Source organism: Rhipicephalus microplus, chromosome 5 (genome assembly GCF_043290135.1).
Source record: "Rhipicephalus microplus isolate Deutch F79 chromosome 5, USDA_Rmic, whole genome shotgun sequence".
Classification (NCBI taxonomy): domain Eukaryota; kingdom Metazoa; phylum Arthropoda; class Arachnida; order Ixodida; family Ixodidae; genus Rhipicephalus; species Rhipicephalus microplus.
In genome coordinates, this window is record NC_134704.1 from 178,112,278 (window position 1) to 178,128,410 (window position 16,133).

A 16,133-nucleotide genomic window follows, 5' to 3' on the forward strand; every position below is an offset into this window, starting at 1 on the left:
TATTTCAAACTTGACAGTTCAGATCGACAGACCACAGTCACAAGTTTGCAGCACCCCTCCTGAGAGTCTTATGTTTTCAATGCAGTGTATACTTTCTTTGTTTTAGAAGTTCTGCGCAGTGTAGTGACAGATTGATCAACCGAGACACTGTAACCTGTGCAGTGTAAAAGAGCTAAAGGGCCAAAAGTGCACAATAAGCATGGGGAAATAAACAACCAAGCTTCTATTTTGAGCATCATGTTGCATGCAAATTTTCATTTCGAAATGTTTAACTAGGACTATGGACATGTAAAGAGTTGTAGCCAGAACGCTCCCATCACCTCGCTCAAGCTGGCCTTCGCTACAGCGACACAGCCAGTTACAACCGCTGGATACATGAAAAAAGATTCCACAAGACACTACTTCACTTCATACACAACACCGGCCTAACAGCACTCATTTAACACAAAAATATGCCTTAAAGGCAAGTCTTTATCGCAATAAAAAAAAAAAAAAACAGGACTCACGACATTGTTTTATGTGCTAAGTCAACAGGATGAGGTACAAGCCACCAATGTTTTGCAGGCCGTGTACTCACTCCCAGAGAGTTGCGTTTCTCCTGGTTCTGTGGTGATGGAATGAATGCTAAATTTGCCCCAAATTTCTAAAAACAGATACTATTGCAAAGCACTGCTAAAGTTGCTGCGTGCCTGTTCCCAAGACTCCTTCCTGGAATTTCCGGGGCACAGATTTTGAAAAGAAATAGTGCTGCATTGTAGATTATTGTTAGAATCAACACTCAGGATCACCTCTTCCGTCGAAGATCGTGATCCTGAGTGTTTTCGACGCGCTGGTTCAAGAACTAGGTCGTTGAAGGTCGCCACACGCAAGTTCACTTTCACAGCACCTTTCCGTCGTAGTTCAGTAGTGTCTACGGCTACGAGGGCCGGGGCAGGAGAGATTCTGTGCACCAAGTCACGGTAGACTCTCTCACATTCGTCACTCCATTCAAAGGGAACTTCTTTCTGCGTTAAGCGCGTGAGGCATCTAGTTTTGACAGCAAAGTCCTTTATGAAAGATCGGAAATGTCCTGCCAATCCCAAAAACACACGCAGTGAATGGACGTCATATGGTTTCTTCAACTGGGAGATCTTCTCGACGGACTCTTGTTTTGTGCTTTTGGTGTTCCCATCGAAGACTCTTCCAAGAAACACCACTTTTTGTTGAAAGAATACACTCTTCTTAAAATTAACCTTGAGATGTGCCAAGCTCAAGGCGTTTAACACCTGAGACAGATGGTCCTGATGCTCAGCCTCTGTTTTGGAGAAGACTATAATGTCGTCTATGTACACATTACAAAAAACACCAAGGAATGGCTTTAGGACGTCGTTCATGATCTTCTGGAACCACGCTGGCGAGTTTTTCCAACCGAAAGGGAGCCGGTTGTATTCGTAGAGATCGAATGGCGTGATAAAAGCGGTGTACATTTGTGAAGCGGTATGAGCCTTTGGACAGAAGATGAAGAAGCGCGAGGGCCGGGGCAGGAGAGAAGAGGAGGAGGAGTGAAAAAATAAAGCAGATTAAGATGGACGCCAGTTCCATACTGAAGCTTTAATGCTGTTCCGTTATTTTAAGTAGGAACACTACATTATTTTGGCGCAGCCGGCCATCGAAGCCATCATGTGGGTGACGTTCTTCATAGACGAGACCTCCGAGGAGATCATCTTTTCGAAGTACCAAGTTCAAGACGAAGCAGCGGTAGACCTACCTCGTGAGCTCAGCTCGGAAGAACTCGTAAACCTGGTTGTGGAAAAGGCAGCCGTAAAACATCATAACCGATCCTACACAAGTGGCTTGGGGTGCAGTCCACAGTACGCTTCTACAGGAGAGACCCCTATTCTGCAGGCAGACCGTGAGTTGGGACTCTTGGAAAACCTCAAGATTGTCGAGGAGAGGCAACAAAAATCACAGGAGGAGAGGTACCGAAAACGAATGAAAAAGAATTTCGACAAGAGGCATCGAGCAGACATGCCAGACATTCAAGTCACCGACCTCGTACTAGTGAGAAAAGGAATAAGAGATTCCAGTGCCAAATTTTATGGGCCTTACTCTGTGACCAAGACAGCCACCCAGAACGGAATTTTGAAGACTGTCTGGTACACTGGTGAACGTGGATCTGTTGAATGTGCTTCAATTGGGAATGTCTTCAAGTATTACCCCAGGAGGGGTAATTAAAAGAAAGCGGGAAGGGTGAAGCGGTATGAGCCTTTGGACAGAAGATGAAGAAGCGCGAGGGCCGGGGCAGGAGAGAAGAGGAGGAGGAGTGAAAAAATAAAGCAGATTAAGATGGACGCCAGTTCCATACTGAAGCTTTAATGCTGTTCCGTTATTTTAAGTAGGAACACTACATTATATAGTAAGAGTTTAACACATGTGGGAAGAATGTAGCGTAAGCGACCTACTACCCCTGTGATTTTGCTTGCTTTACTTAATTAGTATTGCTAACTAATATAAATAGATGCTTTCATGGCTTAGCACCCCTCCAATGCGGTGAAACCACTTTTACAAGGGTTACATGCAGAGTAATATACATCTATTCGTTCATTTGGAATACTTCCAAATTTTCAATAATTTATATTCGGATCGAAGTGAATTCAAATACTTTGATATTCATTCGAATATCTGCACAAGCCTACTGCTGTCACCTAAACACACTACCATGTGATGCTCATTACTTCACATGGCTTTCTTAAATTTCATTTTGAAACCCTCCATGCAACTTTATGCGCCTTTTATATCTCAGTAATGTGTGAAGTTATTTAAAAGGTGCAGAGATAGTATTGTATAACTTGTCAACTGTTTGTCCGAAATTTTCTGCTACATATGGTCCAGGAGCTGGTCCAGGAGCAGCTGGTCCAGGAGCTGCTGTACCTGTACCACAATAAGCGATTTATCTGTTGCACCACTGCACCCGTACTCATCGACACTCTCATTTATAGACTGGTACTTAGGCTTGCTGGCATTTACTCACGCTCGTGTCCTCATTACTTTACCACACACATGTCCATAAATTATAAGGCTCGTGCATCTCAAAATCCTATTGCAAACTTTTATCCCTTCAAAATTAGCATCGCCAAATTTTAATTTGTAGTAGAGATAATGACTCACTCATGTTTATATCTCGTGCCAACTGGGAGCCTTTGTCACTCATTAATGCTGTTTTCATGACTGGCAACAAAATGAGTAAGCATGCATTGGTGTACTATAGTGTGAACCTGCCTAACTAGGAATACATTCCTGTATGTACAGTACTCACAGATGGAAACTGGAAAATTTAGGGTTAAGCAACGTGCATACTTTCGTTTCCATATGCACTGTTCAAGTCATTTTGTCCTAATTTCTACTCGAACACATAGATCAGAGCCAGTCACATCTTTAGAAAGCAGATTTGTCGTGACATGACACGAGTATCTTGAGCAGTCTTGCTTACCAGTTGTAAATGTACTAAAAAATTTGATGTGACATTCAAATCTGTGAGTATTATACATGCTAGCCCATAGAAGCCATGCTTCCTGACAAGTTTTAATCGGTGTGGTGCACCTGTGCACATATTTAGCTTTGTTTTGATACAACTTAATTTTCCACATCCTTGGCACCCTTGATTGAGCTTGGATAAAATGTGATTACTTCGACTAAAGCATCAAGATAGAACACAGCGGATCAAGTAGAAACTCTGAAGTTGCGGAACATTAGGAATGACTGCAGTCATGTTGTGTCAACAGCATGTCATGTGGTAATTTTCATGTGGTAATGGGCACCTGCAGTAAGTAGAAAAACACTAATTGTAATGGAAATTAAGTTTAGAATCGTCTCATTGGATGTCTTGCAAACCAACCCACAAATTTTTAATTAAAATTTTAGCTTAGCTTCATTGCTTCAAAAGTTTTTTATTTCATCTTGCCGTGTTATTGAAATTCAGAACACAAAAAATAGTGCAACCTACTCCATGCAGTTGTGATATAATGTTTGCATAGTTGTACAGTCCGTCAGCATATTTGAAAACTCGGGCTTAAGTTAGCTGGAGCACCCTCTATACTCAAAACAAAGACTTGTAATTTTTAAGATGCACAAAAAATATAATGTTTGACCTCTGACAACTGTGGGATAAGAGGCAACATAGGTCGGCTAATTCGTCATAAAAGAATATAAGTTGTGCAGACATGTCATATGTCAGATGGTTGTATCTCGAATAAACATGTTTGCCTTCTCAAATGCTCGATACAAACCAAACCAGGATTGTCCCTTTCAAGTGTCAGCCTGTATTTTAAGCGACAGCCCCCTATTTAAATATTGGGCTCTTGTCTAAATCATTTCAACATTCTACGCAGTCGTAGTAGCATTGTAACACAAATGCATATACATTCAGCTGTCCTTCAGACAAGTTTCAACCGGAGGGACTAAGCCAGCTGTGTGTATTGAAAATTTGGGCTTTTGTAACTAGAAAAAGATATTGCACAATTCATGCGAAGCTATTGCATTCTATTCCAAAAGTGCATTAGCTAATGTGTCAATGCGATCGGCGATACATAACTTAAAAGGGCAATGCAACACTATTTGAGCATGGCTAGAAAACGCTGCTGATGGGTAGTCAAAGTTTCCATGAACATGCGGGTCAAACATCGTAGCACTGCGCAGTGCCTGAAATTTACTAGTGCATTTTGGTCAGCTAGAAGTTCCTCGCCTTTCTCTTGACTAGTGATGCTGTAATCCAAAATGATAGCATCATAAAACAAAAGCCTGGGCCTATTAGCTGATTTGAGCATCGCGAGCTGCATAGATGAGGGGACTGCGGGAGGATGCTTCGGTGTACGTGCACACTCAATTGCAATCGCGATGGAAGTAAGCCATGCGTCTGAAGTGCAAAAAAAAAGCGCCCAGTTTCATGACTTGCGCTGGCAAACAAGCAGACATAGCTCCTTAAAATGCCTCTTGTCATCAGCACGCTCGCTGGCATGAAAGGAAAGCGCTTGCCCGTTACTCCACTCTACTTCACGGGCTCTAAAAACTTTTCACTGTGCTTGTTTCCTAAGTCAATTAACTCCTTTATGGAAGTGATTCGATGATCAGTTGGAGAAGGTGTTGGAAAGATTCTTTATGTAAATTTTGTTGGATTTGTTTAACATTCGTTTTAAAAATTTGGTCACATTTTATGTAAGTAAGCTACTGCTATGCTGCTTGCTGATACGTTTAGTTCACAAAAAATTATTTCATTTTTTTTTCATTACTCTGCCACTTCTCTTTTTTTACGGGAGATAAATGCAATTGCCAAGTTGGTATTTTATCTCTAGATTTTATGCTTTAAAGGAGCATTTATGGGTGTGCATACAGCTGACTAAAACACAACCTCATTATTTACCGTTAGCTTAATTTTTTTAACTGCTGTGTGTTGTGTTTGAAAGCCTGCATTAACAACTTTTTTTCTTTTGTACACGTGAACAGTGTGCTGAAAAGTTTTCAAAGTGTGTGCTAAACAGACCTTGCTTCTGCAGGAAAAAAAAAATCCATAAAAACTTTATTCATGCATCCTTCTGGTGAATGGAAACTTGTTGGAGTGACTCAGCACCACGTATGTCTTAAGTGTCACAAAAATTGCTCACATATACCTCTTGTACATCTGTGAACAAAGATATCAAGAAATTATTCAGCAGAACCATGCTAATGACACCCTGACTTGATGGGGATTTTTCACATGTTGTCTGATGCCAGTCACTCGCTCTTTGATGTTGATCTGCGGTTAGCGAGTAACTCACAACCTCCTGTATGACTGATACTGTAGTCATAAGATTAAGTAATGGTGGTCAGCGGTGTTTTGGCAACATAGTATCTGAACCAGCATTCTGTAACGACTCTGTCACAACTGTGTTTGCTAGATTGACAGTCATCAAGGGCGAAGGTGCTGCGACCTGCTGCCTCGCCACATGTAAGTAACGATGCCTGTTATTTGGAGTTTTGCCTTGTTGCAGTATTTGTTGCTTGCAAGTACTGATAGCCAGAAGTGCCAGTTACTCCTCTCTTTCTCTCTATACTCCCCTTTGCCATTCCACCAACGTAGGGTAGCCAACCGGGAATGCGCCTGGTTAACCTCCCAGCTTTCTCTCGTTTATCTTCCTACATAATAGATGACGTCACAGCAGCTATGCTTATGCAGTATTGTGAAAAAAAAAAGTCTAAAGCGTCGTAACCACTTCTGACGTTCTTCATGTAACCACCAGCAGTAAGTGTCACGTTGCTGAAAGAGGCATGAATGAAGGCACTTACTGTTTGTTTGTTCAGCGATTTCTGAAAGTTGGAACGTCTATTTAGTTCGTTCACGCAATGTCTCCTGGTGAAGAAGGACCCTTCACACTGTTTTCGTGCTTCATTTAGGTGTGTGGTACTAGTGCTGCTGTAAGTACGACTCATATGTTGGTGGTCACTTCTGACAAAAAAAAATAGGACAAGGGCAATGTTAGTAATAAGCTTCCTTCAGCTTACTGTACTACTAAGCCAGATTACGTATGGCTGTTAGGTGGTGAATAAGTGGTACCTGAGGGAGACGAAGAAAATAAAAGACAGTTGTAACTGCAGCGATGATACAGCTCCAACACAAAAGGTGTTGGCCATGTCACTTTCTTTCCCAGTATTGACGTGTACCCACTGGTTTTTCTGATGCGGAAAGAGGTACTCTGACCTGCCTGGCACTAGGCATTGTGTGCCCATGTAAAGTGAGTGGCTTCTCATTTTGGCACTGTCCCTTAGTGAAACTCCTTGAAGCGTCATGTGTCGTAAATTAATGTCTTTCCTAATCTCAGACCACCGTCAAAACCAGTTGTCTGAGTGGAACTCACGATGAAAAGGTCTCTTCACTCTCGGCCACATGCCTCAACAGTTGGTGACTGAGAATAGTGACAAGACTTAACTACAAGTGCGTCAATGCCGCGGATGTGCCAGCCAATGCTCCAGCAACATCTGCTATTGATGAGCAGCTGCCATTATTTTGGACCACTGACCTAGAATTACTCTTCCTGTTGGTCAAATAAGTGTTCCTGTATGCCAAGTACATAGCTGCTGGCCAAACAAGATAGAGTTGAACCTCTTTGTAAGAGGCATGCTCTTGGCAACAATTCTTGTTTTTTATATGAGATGTCTTTTATAAGCAGGGTACCATGTATTCATTTCCCTATCAACCGGTATTTTACTGTACACACACTGGTGTCTCTTATACCATTTGTCTTTTATATCAGTGTTTCTTTAAAGGGGTTCGAGTGTATTACAATGTGTATTGCAATATTGCAACTACAGCAGGAGACATGCAGGATCTACTTGTCTCTCCATCTGTAACCGGTGCATAAACAAAACTTGAGTACATTTCGAATACTAATTGTCTTTTCTTACCACAGTCCTTGTGCCTGAAACAGCAAGTGCATGGTAATGGTACTGAGCTTAGACCCCAGATTTTTTGTCAATCACTGTGCCAGATAGATGCTCAAAACAATGACGCCTGACATCTGCAGCATTCTGCTTTACAAGCATTGCTGTTAGTGTACTGCTTCTTCCACCCCACAGTCTTACGTCCAGTTTGAACACACTGCAAGAGCCGGTGTTGCTTTGAGTACAGCGGATGCAGAAAACAGAACTGCTGCTCTGTTTACAGGAGTTCTGTTTACTGCGCGATGAATAGGGGTACAGAATTCAAATAAAAAGCCAATTATATTAAAAGCAGTTCTGTTTGAACAGGATTGCTGTCTAGACAGAACAACTGTCTTGAATATAATTGGTTTCGTATTTGGCTTTTGCACCCCTTTTTACTTCTCAAGTAAACGAAGCTCCTGTGAAACAAAACAGCAGTTCTACATAGGATATTTCCATTTAGGAAGAGTCTACAACAAGTGTAACAGATAATGCTAGTAGTTTCTTTTGGTTTCTGCATGTCTGCGAGAGATGTTAGAAAATGGAGGACTTGATTCACTGTGCGTGCACGAACATGCAGGATGCATGCGTGACACAAACGAAAAGAGGAGTTGCACATAGCTTTTAGGTGGCCAAGAACAGTAGAACCTCAAAGTTGCTCTTTAGTGTTGCTCATTTAAGTCGCCTGTTTGAAAAGTGCAAAAACATGTGAAGAGGCTTCTAGCATAACATATATTGGAAAGAACTCAACCAAAGTGTTCTACATATACAAATATTTATTCAATTACATTCAGGCCACAATTACACAACACATATTTTCTGAGACATTTCAATAAATAACATTACTTCTGCTAGTACAAGCACAGGGACTAGTTAATGGAAATAAAGAAGCTCTGGAATGCATAGTCGTCAGTACAGCATCTACAGCAGCGCCTAGTATATGCCAGCCAGTGAATTTACAACCGTGTTGACTCGCCATCTCACTTTCACGGAAATATTTCTTATTGGGGGTTGCCACATGCTGAAAGCAGGATACACAGGCGTGCGACTCAAATGTGTTATTTGCCTGGAAAGTTGCGTGAAGACTGGCTTCATGGTCTAGTGTGTCATCATCATGATGACTTTCTATGTACACACAAGAAAAGAGCTTTTGGTGATCTCTGGAGATGGTAGTCTATGAAAGTCTACAACGTATGCTACATAAAGCAAAAAAGTGATTGCAAATCAGAGCAGTTGTGTCATCTAACAGATGCAGAACCTTTACTGCCAAATCACACTTGAGCACGTCTGTGATTTGAACAGTGTTATGAGATGAACACAATTTTACACAAAGCCTTTGTTGAATGCTCTATGAAAGTGAGCACATTGCACAGCTTTCTAAATTCATGGGACAAACACAACCAAATAAGAATGAAAACAAACCATCTTCGTGCCATAAAGTCTTCTACAGATAATCAAAAGTGCTCCCTCCCAACCAAGGTTGTGTGCACACATTACAGTTTCAGCATTTGTGGCAAAGCACATGGCAAGGCCACACGATACCAAAAGCACATGTACAATGGACTGGTAGATAGGTCATGTCACACAGCTTGCATGCCATATAACCTGAACAGGTGCCGCATGCTGGAAGTAACATTTTGTATTAATTATTCTGAATTTTACATTAGGTGTCTGTGAATTACTTGACTGTTTCATCCATCACAAGAGCACATTCTGTGTGGTAGTGGCATGTAAAACAGGTATTTTACAGCAGCAGAGCAATCATTCAATGCAACAGCAATATGCCATTCTGTATTTCACCCCAAGTTTGCTGTTTTAATTAACTTCTTGCATGCCCCGTGTAATGCAATCGCTGTGTTGTTCGAGCATTTTTTCCTTTACATTGTGTCAAGAAACATTTCACATTGTGGGTATTTGTGTGGGCTATGCTAATAACCATATCCTTAACACAATGGACACAGGATAACGGACAACAGGAGCACTAATAATTTCTTGCATCAACTGAATTGCTGCTACAAGTTATTGCTTTGAGTATGCCTGGCACATGCAACAGTCAGTACAAAAGTTGACAACCCAATCACAGACTTATAATGGCAGTGAAAGTTGTACAAAATTTCCCCGCAGCAGTACAGAGCTCATAGCACAAATGAAGTTACATAACAAAAGCACGCAAAATCAGATGTTTCATTTAGATTAACTTAAGACACTAAACAGAACAGACAGTATATGAGGTGATGTTTTCCTTCAATAAAGCCGACTTTCTTAGTATGGAGTGCAGAGCAGGTTACAACTAGCTATGAATGAATGTTTGTCTAGTTGCTTGGACATCTGCTAAGCACAGTTGTTTTCATGTATATCAGCAGACTAAAAGCAGTTAGCAAACCATTGTGTGTCTCTCTAATTTCACAGCAAAACGACTGAGATGCTGTTTGGGTACAACGCACAATGCCCGCTATAGCATATCACAAGGACTGCCATTCGTCTTCTGCAACATCTCACCGGTGTTCTTTATTTTTATTTAAAGTATGCTTAATCTTTTGTCACAAATGCAAGTTTCACACAGAACATAGGGGCTGTGCAGAATAAAAAAAATTGGAAAGCAATAATTACTTGTGCTGTTTTAGAGATTTCATGCACAGACCCAATATGTGAACACTTGATTGGATGTGTTCTGGTATAAGCAACTATGAAACCACGAATTCAATCACATTGTCTGTACATTGGATCGATAAGCTAGTGGAAAATGTGTGAACTATTTGTTTTTATGCTGTATACGTGGTTACACAATTTCTGGTGAATTGAATGTAGCTGCTCGTGTCCTTACTTTTTCCGGTGCCTATGGGTGTGGACCTGCATTGTTATGTGAGGGTAGCTATGAAGTTTGTTTCATGATATCATTCACACGTGCATAGCAGGCAATTATGGGAATGTTTGCAAGTTTTCTACTGTTTTTCTGATGACAATATTGAAACAACTTGCCCAACTTCCCACTGCTGTTTTATGACAGCCACATGAAACTGGTGCCAAGAGAAAGCTTGGGTATATGTTGACTGAGGACGGGCTTAAATAATGGAATTACTATTCACAAGAAAACTGGAATGCTACTAAGCCATCGTTCATCACTTTCAACTGCTCTCGTTGGATTTGGCCTCCCCCGACGGTTGCGCATCTGACTCAACACCCGAACTCGATGATCCTTCGTCCTGCTCGGCTCGTCGTCGACTCCCGAGAGTTGAGTGAGGACCGTGCAGTGGTCTCGGAGGTGGAGCAGGGAGCATGGCGTCCAGGCTGCGTCTGTCGAGCGACTTTCGGTATGGCGGTGGAGGTGGTGGCGATTGTTTGACAACCTCCAGGAAGTTGGGATTGATGTAGCAGAAATCCGTGTCTACCACAAATGGTGGGTTGGGCTTGGTGTGTGGGCTCTTGCTAGGAGTGCCATTGGTGCTGCCAGCCCTGTTCTCCCCCGTCAAGAGTACGGGCCGACGCTGCTTCAGGTAGAACGACTCACGAGGCACAGCAGAGGATTGGCTGGTGACGTTGAGCTTGCGTGACCGTGAGGGCACCAGCCGCAGTGCCCTCCAGAGGACCAAGCCCGCAATGAGCGCTGCAGCGAGGACAGCACCGATAGCCGTGGCTACAACAGGGAATGATGCAATACCTCGGCGGTCCGTGCAAGCGCCACGGTAATGGAGTTCAACAGCGACGACTTTGAACTCAGGGTAGAAAGCTCGCGTCACCTCGGGCGTTGGGTGACCTGAGTGCGTGCGCATGGCCTGCAACAATGTGTCTACGGCTCCATTGTCACACCAGCTTGCATTGGCTGAAGGGTCGGTCCAGCTGAGCTCGTGTGGGGGCCCAAGGGTAAAAGCAGTGCGTGCGAAGTGGCGTGGGCAAGCACTGTCATTGGAAAAGTGTTGGATGCGTTTTTCGAGGGCCTCGACCTGCTCCCAGGAGAACTCGGCCGAGGTGTTGAATACCAGCCGAAACTCATGCGACGGTCTCCGCGGCGGCTCCAAGGGCACGCAGACTGACAAAGTGCTGTTTTCTGTGCTTCCATGCCTTGGCATTTCAGAAGGCAAAGCTGTAAAAACACTGCCTTTCTCTGTGGTACTCTGTTCCACATATGGTGATGTCAGCTTTCCCTCTGGTGCAATAGCTGGAGTACGAGGTGAAACTGGTTCGCTTCCTGCTGGACTAGAAGAATTCGCAGGCAGTGTAGTTGTGACCTCTAAAGTGGTGTTAGCAAGTTCCTCACTTGATGAATATGGGAAGCTCGCTAACACGCTGCTTTCAGTGATGGCACCAATAGCCAGCAATGTTTCAAGCTGCTGACGAATAGCATCAGTTTCCTCCCAGGGTGTTAAATGTTCAGCTGATGTTGACTCACTCAAGTCAAGAACATCCATTGACTCTGGATGTACTTGCTCTCCTACCAAATGTGTAGTAGCAGTGTCAGCAGTCACCCCTGCAGTTTTGCCTGTGCCTGTTGAACTTGCCTCACCATATTCTGTTGCGTTATCTTGATCTGGCATTTCGGAACGAGTGGCAGTATCTCCCAAATCTGATGTACTTAATACCACAGCTACTGAAGTACGTGATGTAGCAGGAAGTGGTCTACCTTGAGATGGCATCACCACTGTGGCTTTATCATATGTTGGTGCCAAAGAAAATGTGTCAAAGTAACTCTCTGATGCGTTGGCTTCTTTCGTCACTGTTGTTTCCTCTGTGGGCATGTTGACAATTTGTGTTGCTACATTGACCAATGGTTCACTAGAATGAGCCCTTGTTGAGGTGGCAACAGATATGGAAGTGGGTGGAATCTTTGTCACCTTGGCTGGTGTTTCAATAATTTGCAGAGAAAAAGTTGCCACTGATGTGTTGTCGATCTCTGGGTAATCTAGGGAAATAAGCGGTGTGACAGTGGTTGTTTCATTATTCCCGAGAGGTACTGTGGCACTATCTGATTCTTGCCTTGTATCTTTCCCAGACGTAGTACTGTGCTCAACTGTAGTGTATTCAAGAATAGGCAGTACAGTGACAGTGCTCGCCTCGGTATTCTCAGGCGGCATTATGGCATCGTTATCCAGCTTTTGGCTCGTGTTTTTCTGCCATGCAGTACTGTGCTCAATCATGCTATGTTGAATAATAGGCAGTATTGTGACAGTACTTGGTTCATTATTCTCAAAAGGCAGTGTGGTGCTATATGGCTTTTGGCTTGCATTTTGCTCCAATTTAGTACTCTGTTCAACTGCGCTGAATTCAAGAATAGGTGGTACTGTGACAGCACTTAATTCATTATTCTCGAGAGGTAGTGTGGCACTATCTGGCTCCAGGGTTGCATTTTGCACCAGTTTAGTACTGCGCTCAGGTGTCATGTGTTGAGGAATGGGCAGTTCCGTAAATGTACTTGTTTCCTCATTCCCAAGAGGCAGTGTGGCACTGTCATCTGGTTTCTGGCTTGTATTTTGCTCCAATTCAGTGATGTGCTTGATTGTACTGTATTCAAGAATAGGCAGCAATGTGACAGTACTTGGTTCATTACTCTCAAGAAGCAGTGTGGCACTATCGGGCTTTGGGCTAGTATTTAGCTCAAATTTAGTACTCTGCTCAATTGTGCTGTAATCAAGAATAGGCAGTACTGTGACAGTACTTGGTTCATTGTTTCCAAGAGGCAGAGCGGCACTATCTGGCTTTTGGCTTGTATATTGCTCCGATTCAGTACTGTGCTCAACCGTGCTGTACTCACTGTATTCAAGAATAGGGAGTGCTGTGACAGCACTTGTTTCAGTATTCTCAAGAGGCAGTGTGGTACTTTCATTCCATTTCTGGCTTGTTATTTTCTCCACTGTAGTGCTGTGCTCAAGTGCACTGTTTTGAATAGGCATTGTTGGAGTACTTGTTTCAATATTCACAAGAAACATTGTGGCACTATCATCTGGTTTCAATCTTCTATTTTGCTCTGAATAAGTGCCACGCTCAACTGTCCTGTATTCAGGAATAGGCAGTTCAGTGAGGGTGCTTGTTTTAGTATTCTCAAGAGGCAGTGTGGCCCTATCATCTGGTTCGTAGCTTATACTTTGCTCCAGTGCAGCGCTATGTTCAACTGAAGAGGCTGGGGTCATATCAGATGAACCTCTTACTGAAGGCAGCCATGGAGTTAATTGAAATGATTGCTCTGTGCAATTCACTGATGTGCAGTCCACTGGCAGTGGCGTTTCGGATAAAGAACTCTTATTTAATGTTACACTCTGCAATTCATGACTTGAAAAAAAGGAAGGAGGTGTAAAACTTGGGGTTGAAGGCTGGATGGTCTCACCTTGTGTTGACACAAGACTCTTTAACTGAATTTCAATGTCCACTATCTTGCTGCTTTCACTAATTTTTGTTTGTGTGGGTACTGGAGCTTGGACGTTGACGTTTTGAGACAAAGGTGTGCTAGTCTCTGGTGTGGCTGTAATGTCTAGCACGTCAGAATTGGCAGAAACTGCATAACCAGCTGTAGTGAACAGGCTTTGTACTGTAGAGTAGTTGTGAGTTGTTACATTAGAACTTGCACTTGGTAGAAAATGACTTGTACTTTCTAAAGTATTCAGGCTTTCAGCTGAAACTTGCAGATCTTCATTATCAAACTGGCTGTGAGTGGTAACACTAGGAACTGTAATTGGCAATGATGTCGTCAGGTCTTGTTTAACAACACTTTGTGAGGGCGCCTCGTGCACTTTGACAACTGATGATTTACCAGCCAGCCTCGGCTCTTTTTGAGAAGGAAGTACAGTTGTCACTTCAACTGACGGCATGCCTCCAGGGAATGTGCCTACCCATCTGTCGCCTGACTTGTTCTTGAGCGAGCTCAGTTCATAACTAAGGAGGTCATCAGAAGTTTGTGTTACCAGACTGGCTATGGTGGAGTTATTGTCATTTGATGAGCTTTGAGCATCTCTACTGCCTACTGTCTTATTTAATGAGAAATCTTCATGCACTGTAAAACTCTCTTCAGGGGTGTTGTGAACAAATGCAGGCAATATTGAAGTTTGGCGAGGATAGGCAGTTGTGCTGTCGGCTGCGAGCAGGGAAGCATCATTAGCTGACTTTGTCATTTTTGTCGGTGGAGCGAATGTTGACAGGCGGCCATCTGTACTGCTGTGGAGTCCTGCCCCTGACGAGCTCGACCCCTGAAGGTTGATCGCATTTGCGGAAGTGGTGGCCCTCAGCGGCACAGCAGTGCATGGGCTGGACAGGAGGAACAATGCCACCAGCACGTCCATGAAGGCAGCAACAGTGCGGTATGCTTGGCAACTGTTGGCCAGGGTTCATCGTGTTGGCAGCAGGCCACTGCAAAATGGACGAGCAATTCATGGGTCGTCACACACAGTGCACTGTTTAGCTAACTGACAGTGCACAACCTAAGTGGTGGAAAAGTAAATGATTAGAAAATACTGCCAGGTTTCGCATAAAATCAATGTTCAACAGCACAGCAACACAGCCAATCATTAACAACAGCGCCTACTGCTGAATGCAGCTTCCTTCAGAAACTGGAATTCACCAATGGCTGTGTTGGCATTTTTCGAGGTCCAAGGTGACAAGCATACTGGAGTGTCACATTATGCTTTGTTCAATATAAAGCTCTTGACCTCAAGAACAATTCAAAGTGGCTAAGAATTATTAGTACGGATTAGTGCCCCGAGTTGACAGGCAATTAGAGGATTGGAACAAAGCTTGAGAAAAGCAAAGAAAGCTACTGTTACCTAAGTGCAGCAGTACTGTGTAATATGAATACCTGTGGAATACTGCTAACAGCCCCTACTCCATAAGCTGCTACACAACTGCAATTTCTCAATGTTGCATACTTGAGAAAACACAACACAACAAAGTGGAGGAGAATAGCAACGTTCATCTTTGCCCCTTAGAAAAAATGTGCAAGGCTCTTTTGGCAGATGAAAGGCATTTCTGTGAAGATAAAGCTATCCTAGTCGGTTAACACAACTGGTCATCACTTAACAGCGTACCTAAATGTCTATAAATTAGCAAAAAACAAAATGTGTATGGAGTGGAATGTATCAGGCAATGTGATTTAGGCCTTTCTGTGGCATTTCAAGTGTTTTTTCAGTAATCATAAATGGTATTTCCAAGCATGTTGCTTGTTAGCACTAAGGCAGACTAGTGACGTAAACAATCGATTTGCTTCTTGGCACACTCACATGGAGTTATGGAACTTATCAATCTATTTGCAGTAGCTTGGCAGTTACACTGCTGAGAGCTGGAAATTAATTGGTGATATCGTGTTTTTTCCAAGTCTACTTATTGAGCTCTGCTAAGCTTTTGAACACTCAGGAAAGCTTGTTTAAAGTGCAATATGCTTTGTTAATGTGGATGTCTTGTCCACCACAAAATTTATATTCCAAATATTTTACCCTAACCAAAAACAATACCAGAATCAGAATTTTAGCATGAGTAGAACTTCAAAAAAATTGAAAAACAAGTAATATTAGTTCAGAATTAAGCAATCCACGTGACAACAGTTGTTTCAGTCTTCATGCTGATCGAAGGTCGGACTCGTCTGTCCAACGCAGACGCATCAAAGGGGAGTCATCCACTGCATGCCTGCAGCAAGCATGTCTGATCTTTATTCAGCCCGTCAATGTGCCATCTCAATTCAGACACAGCTATTCGATTACACCTAATATTCCGGCAAGCATAAATTCTTT

General features: G+C 42.9%; 1 protein-coding gene across 1 annotated transcript in view; it reads right to left on the reverse strand.

The window, feature by feature from the left end:
• Window positions 1–14,368: 14,368 nt before the first annotated feature.
• Rab39 (RAS oncogene family member Rab39) overlaps window positions 14,369–16,133 on the reverse strand; it is a 51,725-nt gene continuing 49,960 nt past the window's right edge. Inside the window, exon 3 of the mRNA XM_075896235.1 lies at window positions 14,369–14,760. Within this exon, the coding sequence (XP_075752350.1) occupies window positions 14,509–14,760 (252 nt within the window). The 3' untranslated portion in view covers window positions 14,369–14,508. The remainder of the gene's footprint in view (window positions 14,761–16,133) is intronic.